At 45.9% G+C, this 12,163-nt stretch overlaps 1 protein-coding gene across 2 annotated transcripts in view; it reads right to left on the reverse strand.

Moving 5' to 3' along the window:
* Positions 1–5,179, reverse strand: part of SYT11 (synaptotagmin 11) — a 35,129-nt gene extending 29,950 nt beyond the window's left edge. Inside the window, exon 1 of one of the 2 annotated variants that reach the window (XM_085890687.1) lies at positions 4,826–5,179. Coding sequence is in view for 1 of the 2 variants with exons in the window: in XM_085890685.1 (XP_085746811.1) it covers positions 1,762–1,795 (34 nt within the window). In the remaining variant the exon portion in view is untranslated. Of the gene's footprint in view, positions 1–1,761; positions 1,888–4,825 lie in introns of those variants that run through there. The other variant, XM_085890685.1, reaches the window with a different exon arrangement.
* Between the last annotated feature and the right edge of the window lie 6,984 nt (positions 5,180–12,163).

The raw sequence follows: 12,163 nt of genomic DNA on the forward strand, positions 1-12,163 counted from the left end.
ACACACACACCCATTTCAGGCTCTCACACGTAGCAACCCAGTTCAGAATCACACACACACACACACACACACACCCATTTCAGGCTCTCACACGTACCAACCCAGTTCAGAATCATACACACACACACACACACAAACCCATTTCAGGCTCTCACACGCACCAACCCAGTTCAGAATCACACACACACACACACACACACACACACACACACACACACACACACACACACACCCATTTCAGGCTCTCACACATAGCAACCCAGTTCAGAATCACACACACACACACACACACACACACACACACACACACACACACACACACACACACACACACACACCCATTTCAGGCTCTCACACACGTACCAACCCAGTTCAGAATCATACAGACACACAGACACACAAACCCATTTCAGGCTCTCACACGCACCAACCCAGTTCAGAATCACACACACACACACACATACACACACCCATTTCAGGCTCTCACACGTACCAACCCAGTTCAGATTCATACACACACACCAACTCAGCTTGGGCTCATTCTCACACACACCAACCCAGCTCGGGCTCATACACACACACACACACACACACACACACACACTCAGCTTGGGCTCATTCTCACACCAACCCAGCTCGGGCTCATTCTCACACTCGCACACCAACCCAGCTTGGGCTCATTGTCGCACACCAACCCAGCTCAGGCTCATTCTCACACACACACCAACCCAGCTCGGGCTCATTCTCACACACACCAATCCAGCTCGGGCTCATTGTCACACACACACCAACCCAGCTCGGGCTCACTCTCACACCAACCCAGCTCGGGCTCACTCTCACACCAACCCAGCTCGGGCTCACTCTCACACCAACCTAGCTTGGGCTCACTCACACAACCCAGCTCGGGCTCATTCTCACACTCGCACACTAACCCAGCTCAGGCTCATTCTCACACTCGCACACCAACCCAGCTCAGACTCACTCTCACACACCAACCCAGCTCAGACTCAGTCTCACACACCAACCCAGCTCGGACTCACTCTCACACACCAACCCAGCTCGGACTCACTCTCTCACACCAACCCAGCTCGGGCTCACTCTCACACACCAACCCAGCTCGGACTCACTCTCACACACCAACCCAGCTCGGACTCACTCTCACACACCAACCCAGCTCGGACTCACTCTCACACACCAACCCAGCTCGGACTCACTCACACACCAACCCAGCTCGGACTCACTCTCACACACCAACCCTACTCAAGTTTGTCACATTTTGTGTATCAACCCTTTAACAATAATTATTTTTCGCGGCTTCACTGCTCAGTTGTTCGACATTGGGGACGTCGTGGTGTGCAGGTCCCACGAACGAGGCCCTCTTTGTGCTCCTCACAACACGATCTCTCGTCCCTAATTCACCTGACGTCATCAGGTCCCACCAGGCCTGGCAGCTGAGCCTGAAAAATAGTCTTGGGTTGTGGTTGTGGTTGTGGGGGATTCGAGAGACGTTCGAACAACCTTCCCTCTCTCACCGCAACGTCCTCTTTACTCTGATAATGTGGAACACACCACGGACCATTCACACCAGAATTCACACCCTGGGCTGGGCCCGATGCTCCTTCAGAATTGACCCGGAGCGGGAAAAGGGCGTGGGGGATGCGCACGGCCGAACGGAATTACAAGGGAGCGGGAACACGATCACGTCAACAAAGTCGAAAAAATGAACAATGGAACAAAAAACGAGACAAAGCCGAGACTCACCGAAGCCCGATTTGCTGAACGTTACCTCCGGCATGTTGCGTGAGGAGCGCTGTCCGTGGTACCGAAATGGCGAGACAGACAGAGCAGGGCGGGGCGGGGTTACCGTGAAACGGAAAGGGGAGCGGGGGGAGGTTGAGAGACTGTGGGAGGAGCCTATGTACAGGGAGGAGCCTATGCACAGGGAGGAGCCTATGTACAGGGAGGAGCCTATGCACAGGGAGGAGCCTATGTACAGGGAGGAGCCTATGCACAGGGAGGAGCCTATGCACAGGGAGGAGCCTATGTACAAGGGAGGAGCCTATACACAGGGAGGAGCCTATGTACAGGGAGGAGCCTATGTACAGGGAGGAGCCTATGCACAGGGAGGAGCCTATGCACAGGGAGGAGCCTATGCACAGGGAGGAGCCTATGCACAGGGAGGAGCCTATGCACAGGGAGGAGCCTATGCACAGGGAGGAGCCTATGCACAGGGAGGAGCCTATGCACAGGGAGGAGCCTATGCACAGGGAAGAGCCTATGTACAGGGAGGAGCCTATGTACAGGGAGGAGCCTATGCACAGGGAGGAGCCTATGCACAGGGAGGCAAAAGGGTGACCTGGGGAATGTGAACAACACAAGTCCATCGACAGAGATTGATCCATGTCCTCTCCAGGCATACGTCGGAGACAGTTCGGAAGAAGTCGCCAGCAAGGTTGTTAAATCAAGTCCAAGTAATAATAACAATCTGTGGATGAGCGTGGAGCTGAAGGAGTTACTTTAGTAAAAGAGGGAAGCCTTTTTAGATGGTGATCGATTGCAAGTGAAAGATTTTCATAAAGGAAGAAATGAGGTCGTTAAAAAAGGTAAAGGTAGATGATAAACTGGAGCCGGAGCGGAGTTTTAAAAGAAATAATTCTCGAGCTGCTTGGCAGAAAATGCCAACTATGACTTGATAGATTATAAAAGCACATCGACGAGGCCAGCACACTGGACTCAAGATTTTGTTGAGAGTATGTTCATGATTTTAAAGTTGAGAATGATCATGTTGTGGAAATGTTAAAAGGATAAGATGTTTGGGACTCACACCAGAGTGCAGCATTGAATGTCAATGAGGTTCGTAAAGACTAAACGTGAACAAGGCCACCGGTCCAGATGGGATTTCTTCTATGGTTCTCAAACTGTGTGGTCAACAACACACCCCAGTGTTCACATTCATCTATCGATCAATCTCAGACAATGACGTGTTATCACCCTGGACAATAACAAATTTGCTACAGCGGTAAAAGTCTGTGTACGAGGTCCGTCTAAAAAGTAACGGGACTGACTTCACAGAAATTTTGTTCCAAAAAATATCTTGAAACCACAGCTTGTCCCCTTTAAAACAGTTTCCCTCCAGTCTCACACACTTGTCCATCCTCTTGTTCCACACTTCGATGCATCCCCGGAAGGCTTCTTCCGGAATCCTCCGGAGCTCCGTCGTCACGGCCCTTTTGATGGCCTCCACATCAGGAAATCGGGTCCCCTTGATCACCCCCTTGAGCTTGGGGAATAGGGAAAAATTCACAAGGAGCCAAGTCTGGCGAATACGGGTGTTGCTCCAGAGTTGGCACGTTCCTCTCCGCCAGAAACTGTCGGATGTTCAGGGCTCTGCGAGCAGAGGCGGTGTCATTGTGGAGCACCCAGGCGTTGTTCTCCCACAGATCCCTCCTCTTGTCCCGGATTGATCTCATGGGGCGCCGGAGGATCTCCTTGTATACGTATTGATTCACTGTTTGACCCTGTGGTACAAAGTCGAAGTGGACGACGCCCTTGATGTCAAAAAACGCGATGAGCATCACCTTGACCTTCGACATCCTTGCTTTCTTTGGTCTTGGTGATGCCGGACTTTTCCACTGACGACTCTGCCGTTTGGTCTCAGGATCGTATTCGAATATCCACGATTCATCGCCAGTAATGACTCTGCCGTTTGGTCTGGATCGTCCTCGAGGCGCTCGATGACGTCTTGACAGACAGTGACTCTTTGCTGTTTCTGGTCCCCGGACAACAGCTTGGGGACCATCTTTGCGCACACCTTGCGCATTTTGCGATTTTCAGTGATGATGCTCCAGACAGTGTCCTTGTTGATGGAAAGTTCCTCAGCAATCATCCGCACCGTGAGTCGACGATCTGCGCGCATCATCTGCTGCACACGCTCGATGTTGTCCGCCGTTCTGCTCGTTGAAGGTCTTCCAGTCCATGGATTGTCTTCAACCTCCTCCCGTCCCTCTTTGAACCTCTTGTGCCATTCAAATGCACATGCAGGTGACATCGTTTCTTCCCCATAGACTTGCTGCAGAATTGCGAAGGATTCGGAAAGTGTTTTGCCAAGCTTGGCAAGAAACTTCAGATTGGCTCTCTACTCACGACTCATAGCGCAATGACTCAGACTAAACGTGTAAAGCACGACCTGTAAAAAAATTCACACAATGAGCACAGTCAACCATCACCAATCATATATATATATATATATATATATATATATATATATATATATATATATATATATATATATATATATATATATATATATATATATATATATATATATATATATATATATATATATATTTCTGGAATGTTGCGAAACACTGTGACGCAACCCGTTCATTCAAGTTGTGTAAGTGGAGCACACAGCAGGCTCAGTCCCGTTACTTTTTAGACGGACCTCGTATTCCGAGTCCTTTGACTCATTCGAATGTGAAATCAGAATCAACCCAACACGGAAGGATTTTTAGTCACGGAAAACAAAATTGGACATCCATTGTCACGTATTTTGAATGTTCTTTTTAATGCAATACTGTGTACACTTCAATATTGTAAAATAATATCAAACTAATATTATATTTTAATATTATTATATTTCAGATTATGAATAGACGAGCGTGTCTGAACAATGCAGACTGCTTTTGCTACGGATGTGGCAAGTCCACGCCTCGTAACCAACGGACAAAACATAACCAATCTCGTCTCAAGGTCGTACACACAAGCACCACTTCGGTTGCGAGGTGGGCGACCGAGACAAGACGTGAGCACAAGTATGTCTCACCGTTTGTACCTCCACACCGACACCGAAGCACTTCCAGTTAAAGCGGAACCCACAGGACCTGGCTGCATGGGAGGCTTTCGAACTGGAGGTCCACAGTTTCCTCAGGAACCACAGAGCAGGCCACTTTGCCGAGTCAGTTCAAGATGTGATAAAGGCCTTTGAAGAAACAGGTGGCCGTATGTCACCGAGTTTGGATTTTCTTCGTTCACAATCAGGCTTCTTCCCGGTCTACCTTGGTGCTGTGAGCGACGAGCATGGCGAGAGGTTCCACCAAGATACGAGCACAATGGGGACGCGCTATCAGGGGCCTTTCAGTTGGGACTACTGCTGGTTTCTTCAGAGGCAAACAAACCACTGATCAAAAAAGCAAGTGTTTAAATTATTTCTAAAAAGTTAATGTATACTTTATACAATGTTGTTTATGTTGTTCAAAGTGCTTTAGTTTATGGTTAACAGTTACTGTACATTATACGATGTGTTGAGAGTGTTGTGAAATTGTGCTACGTACTTCAGTTTTTAATAAACAATTCCTGAAAAATAAAGAACACCTACATTTACATCTGCAGCAGACCGAAAGTTTCTGTTGTTGTCCAGTGTAATAATTCCAGTACCAAAGGTTAAAAGAAACCCCAGTGACGAGGTGAATAATTACCACCTCTTTCATATGCAGCGCAAGACTGTGGGGAGCATCACTGTCTGAGGGTGCGACTATGCCACTGATGCAGTGCCCCTATTACCAGTACACTGGTGCTCATTTCGCCGACCTCGGAAGGATGACAGGCTGAGTCAACCCCACCTGGTGTGAACTCAGGACCCTAAGATCCCAAGCCAGCCACCACAACCGCTAAACCAACACCAGGCTTGAATAATTACCGTCCAGTGGCCTTGACGTCCAATGTAATGAGGTATTTTGAAAGGATATTACTGAAGTCGGCTTGTTTGCCCAATCTCAATTCATATCTCACAGTAATACTGATGTCGAGGACGTTATGCTTGTTCATCTCCAAAGTTTGTACCATCATCTAGATACTCTCAAGTCCATTGTAAGATCATTACTTATTGCCTTTTCTCGTGCCTTCAATACCATCGTACCACACACATATTAAACGACAAATTACTGAAACGAGATGTTACCCCTCGGCCGTCAAGATCAATTCACAACTTTATTGCAGATAGGCCACAATGGGTGAAGTATAACAACATGGTATCACGTGTCAGCGTTTTGAGTCGAGGGGCACCACCAGGTTGTGTTGTCTCCACATTTTGTTGTCCTTGTTTAAAAGTGACTGCTGTAGTTCAAATCCTAATTGTGATATTATCAAATATGCTGATGATCGAGTAATTTGAGGGTTCTTACTTAATGATAACCACGAATATGTGAACGAAGTTCAGAAGTTTGTACCTGTAGACAGGTGTGACTGTTGCATTTTTGATTTCTGACGCTTAGCATTCACGACCATAATATCAAACAAGTTCCTGAGTATAAGTATCTCATTACTGATTGATAACAAATTGAAATGGAGCAGGAATTCCAAAGTGTTGGCCGGTAAAGCAAACCAAACCTTGTACTTTAAGGGAAACTGAAAGAGTTTCATGTTGACAATGGCATTTTGATTATTATTATATATTTTTTTTACAATCAGTCCTTGGTTCAAAGTATTCTTTCTTTTAATATAATTTGTACATTTGGTAATCTGTCTGAAGAAAATGTGATGGACCTGGAAAAAACCCGTGAAGATGGCCCAGCGTGCGATACGAACAGATCTTCCCTCAATTTGTACCTTGTCCGAGAAGTGCGCAGTGTTGAAGGTCCGCAAAATCTTACAAGACCCATCGCACCCACTTCACCGTTGTTTTTGTTTTAATCGTCGAGACATTCACCTTTGTGTTCCACTTACCTGTCATTGTCGCTTTAGACCATCTTTTGTGCCAAATTCAATTCACCTGCTTAACGTGAGTGTGGGAAGGGTGGGATGCACCCCTCTTTCTTTGAAATGAGTTGTATTGAATTGAATGGTCAGTGGAAGAAAAATTCCCATGTTGTTCGGTGGACAATAGCAAAGAATATCCGAATAGGTGGGTCTGCGATCATAAGAAGACATTGTATGCTGATGTGCGTTCAACAGAAGACATTACATGCGTGTGCACATGATGCGGGTCTGTGAACTGTGATTATAAGAAGACTAAGGGCTGGCACAGTAGCCTAGAGGTATGCACATCTGGAGTTGTCGAGCCTGGACTCGAATCCCGAACCAGCTATAAACTGTCATCTTGGTGTTTCACAGGCAGGGCTCGGCATCAATGTGTTTGGACTGTTAAACTGGACATCCTGTCTGCTGACATTAGTTGGTAGACAATAAACCTCCCGCGGTGTCCTTCGCTAAGACTAGGTGAGCTATCACCGGTAACTTGAACAAATTCCTGCCCAAACCCTCAGCCAATGATGCTACACCACAGCCTTATGCTGCATGCGAAACAAGATGTGGAAGTTGTATACCTGTATCATAAACGAGTTTGTTAGTTTGCCTCATCGTATAGACTTGTGACAAGGCTGTCCGTTTACAATTATTGTTTTGTGACATTCTTCCTCAATCTTGAACCGGCATCCATTCACCAATGACACTTCTCACGGGGAACACGTAGTCTTCCTCTGACTTTGCTTTTTCTTCCACACACGTCTCACAACTTATCTGCACTCTGTTATTATTATTATTATTATTCCTCATTTCTCCTCCACAAAGTTAAGCAATCCTGTATTTTAGGTGTCTAAATTCAGTGGAGCCATATTTTAGGTGTATAAATTATTTAAACCATTTTTCAATAAAATTGGACAATATCATAAACACAGTACCTAAAACTTAGAAATATTTACATCGGACAAAATTGTCGAATTCACTTCAACATCTCAGAAAACTTGTTCGGCTGTCAAATATTTACGTGTTCGCGGGGAGTCCGATGATGTCGTCCGTCGTTGATAACTGTGCTCGCATTTCTGTCAAGAGCCGATATCTTGAGCAACAGCTACAGCATCGATCGTTCATCATTTTCTGCGAAGGCATAAATTGTTCCTGTGCTCTCGGTCACCCTGTCATCGGTTGTGGTGTGTGTTGTCGTTTATATGCTCACCTCGTATTACATGCCAGACGAACACCGACAACATAAAACGATGTCACGATTTGGCCGTATGACAGTCATCTGTGTCAGGATAACCATTGAAATATTTGAGACACATAAAATACAGGATTGCCCAAAGTTATTACCTATGTCAACGAAGGTGGATGGACATTATGCGATGGACAACCACTATTTGTCTGTGAGCAGGAGATCTCAAAAAGTTATGGACGAGTTGTGACAAAAGTTGTGACAAAAAAAAAAAACAAGAACAATTAAACGATTCGATTTTAGAGGTCAGGATCCAGATCCAGACTCTCAGGGGGATACAAAACAATAACTGTTCAGCCTGACGGAGGTGTGCGCTCTACTGAGTGCCGTTCCAGTTGCAGTAGTATATGGGAAATGGTGGAATACCCTGCTGGTGTGTAAGTGTCATGGAAATCTGTGTCTGTGATGTGGAGTGATGGAGTGATATGCGTGACACCACCCATCAATCATTTAGAGCCCTGTTTTTCATTTTGCGGCCCGTGGGCCACTGGCGGCCCCAGGTGGCCTGAAGTGCGGCCCCTGACACACGGCCAATAATACATAAATGTGAAAACACCCCATCATAATCCGCCATCAATGCGATCAAACTGACTCAATGGCTTCAAATAAGTGTTGCAATGTGATGCATAAAAAGTAATGTACTACATCAGTAGATGGTAGTATGCAAACAATTATGCTTGCAGCCCAGTAACCACAACAAAAACAAAACAAAACAAAAACAACAACAACAACAACAAAAAAGAGTATGTGGAGGCGGGGCTTAATAGCAGCCAATATGGAGTCTTGCAGGTGGTGTGCGCGGCTCTCACACTGATGTCTTATCGACAAAAGTGGGCCCCCTTCTAAATAAATCGTGAAGATCACCGATTTAGAGCCACGAGCCCATCCAGTAAGCTTCTGTCAACCTGTGCACCACTATTTTCATATCACAACCCCATCCACCAAACCCCACCTTACGTTAACACAAGGTCACTTCGGCCTAGTAAGCCCAGCACAGTGTGAGACGACGCCGCACAGGCAGGGTAAACAAAGCACATGGCGCTGTAGTTAGCATGAGATCAGGCAGAAACAGAAGTCAGTCGAGACACGCAAGTCGGGGGAGGGGGGGCAACAAAACTGTAATGATCATGTGAGCGACATAATCTGTCCAGCATCAAACTCAATACCAGTCTGCACACACCTCCAAACCAACCTGCCTGCACCTGCGGTAGATGCGACGACAGTGTCACCATGAATGTAATCTATCTATCCTACTAACACACAAACACCTGTCCGTGAACTATAGGAAGTAATCTATCCTAACTATAATTCACAGACCGGTGTTTGTGTGTTCGTTTGACATGTTACTCCTCCTACAGTTCTTGGCCAATTACATCCAGACTTGCTACATACGATCAGCATGACCCCAATTAATGGATAGGGGTGTTTTTATCTTTTCTGGTGCTCTTGGAGAGGGACGCAAATTCTCTATGTAAATGTGTATCGTGTAGCACCGCCTCCAGGTATTACAAATCTCCACCATTTCCAGTGCAGTGTTCCTGTCCTCATGTGTTCCAGTGCAGTGAGGTGTTTTAAATTATTAAGCAGTCGGTATGATTTTGCTTCATGCACATAACCTGGGTTTTTTATTTTGCGTATACAGAGCTGTCAGTTGCCTATACACCACCCAAATAAAGGTACGCGTCGGAAGAATGTGTTGCATGCTTGGAACACGATCGCCTGTAGGACAGGTACTCTACTGGTATAAAATAAAAGGCAAAAATCTCTCTGTCTCTGTGTTCAATACATGGCCACATCTTTTAAGTAACAAACTCCAAACTCAGGGTAGAAATACAACTTTGTGTGTGTAGGAGGGGGGGGACATAGGCGACGTGGTCGTGTGGGGGGGTGGAAGACGTTCGGCAGAGACCTGGCACTACACGGTACACACTTACATCGAGGATTTATCCTCCCCACCCGCACATCCCTGCGTGAGATGCACAATTGTTATGCTAAGTTGCCCCACTAGTGGGGAAACTTAGCTAAATATAGCATAACAATTGTGCATTTTGTGAGGAAAGCACCAAATTTGGCACACTAGTAGCCTAACATATTATGAACAGATTTGGATATTGGGCCATCTCAAATTCAGCCGCTGATGGCTGTAGCAGCCATTTTCCACTGCCATCAAAAATTTGAGATGGCCCAATATCCAAATCTGTTCATAATATGTTAGGCTACGAGTGTGCCAAATTTGGTGCTTTCCTCACAAAATGCACAATTGTTATGCTATATTTAGCTAAGTTGCCCCACTACTTGGAAAAACGCTACAATAAGCTATCTATACACCTTAACATGGATTTCACCCAAGGCGAAAAACCCCATAACCCCATGAGGGAGTGGGAGGGGGGGGCAAATGAAGTCGCCCCAACCTTCATCGTGTGACCCTTCATCCTCCTGTCAGGCTTGATTGGGATTCGGAAAGTTACAACTGAATGTATCGCGGTCAGACAGACAGACACCAAATTCCATATTTTAATATGACTTAAAACCTTGTTTATAAATCAGAGTGGAGGTATCTCCTTTTCCCATCAAGCCATTTGGAACGAGAAGGGCACTCAGTGAAGCGCACACCTCCACCAGGCTGATTATTTTACGTTTTGTATCCCACTGATAGGCCGGATCTGGATTCGGACCTGAACTAAATATTAATGAGCTTGTTCTTGTCACCAAACTAACTCATTCACCAAGTTTTGTCCGAATCGGTCCATAACTTTTTGAGATAGCGTGCTATGTATCGTTTTCGCCCTATCACTCAATGGTAAAGAATCACTTTAAAAAATTCTCGGATCCGGATCTTCACCAAAATCGAATCAATTCTTCCTTGTTGCATACCAAACCTGCCTACCAAGTTTCGTCCAAATCCGTCCACAACTTTTTGAGATATTTTGTTCACAAACAAACAAACAAACACAGACAGACAGACAGACAGACAGACAGACAGACAGACAGACAGACAGACAGACAGACAGACAGACAGACAGACAGACAGACAGACAGACGTGAAAACAGCCTCCGTCCACCTTCGGTGGCCAAGGTAACAACAGGGGGAGCCATTAGTAAGCGTATACATTCTTGAAACCGGCTTGAAATTAACCAACCACTGACCGGTTATCAGGGACCATGTCCCACATCTGAGGGGTTTCAAAACTGCTCTAACACTTTCAGTGAACAGTAATGTCACTAAATGCATAGGAACACTTGGTTGCCCGAGGAAAACAATAAGGTACAGTAACATCCTGACGTTCGCCGGAGATATGCCACGATTGTCGAATCCGCAAATGTTGGGGCATTGTTTCAATGGGAAAAAGGGGAATAGGTTCCCGGCAGTTCGTTATTTATAAGGGGAAATTTTTTAAATTTACAAACACGAATGCACATCATTATAGTTTCATTAAAAATGCTTACAAATAAAAACACAACAGCAGCAGATGGTTTCCATTTTTATTGAAGACATGACGCAATGATGATGATGATGACGAGTTAGAATCCAGTGAACTCCCCTGGAGAAGACGCAAGTGAGGGTGCTGCTGAGTCACGCACCGAAGAGGATGCAGGTAGGGTAGCTGAAGGTGTTGAGGTGAAAGGGTCGGGGCAAAAAAAAAAAAAGATAATAATAATAATACTAAAATAAAAAAATAATTATTTAAATGATCATTTTAAAAAACGTCAGTCATAGACCGCTGTTTTGCTGAGTGCTGCAGGTTTCTGTGCAGCTCTCTGTACAGTAGGAAAACATCATCCAGGCCCCTCTTGAAGCGGAGGTACCGCTCCATCACTAGGCCGGCATCTTCCAAACTATCAGCGACTGCCCTCATATCCTGCAGCACCTCACCCAGGAACATGACAGTCAGGTTGGGCCTTGCAACCTCTTCCTCCTCTTCACTGCCCTCCTCCTCCTCCTCCTCCCCCACAGACACCGTAATGATGGCCTCCAACTCTTCCTCAGTCAGCTCCTCACTGTGCGAGGCAATGAGCTCCTCCAATTTGTCAGGCTCCATATTGTCGAAGCCTTCCCATCCCATACCCCTGTGCCAACCTGACAATTTTCCACCTCTCTTCCGCAGTATGGGGAAAGACTCTGAAGTCTTTGACTGCTTATGGCCATAGATTTTGCCAACAAGGGTTGATAGTGGA

Source organism: Eptatretus burgeri, chromosome 8 (assembly GCF_056783735.1).
Source record: "Eptatretus burgeri isolate ZD-2024b chromosome 8, Ebu_testis_v1, whole genome shotgun sequence".
Lineage (NCBI taxonomy): Eukaryota > Metazoa > Chordata > Myxini > Myxiniformes > Myxinidae > Eptatretus > Eptatretus burgeri.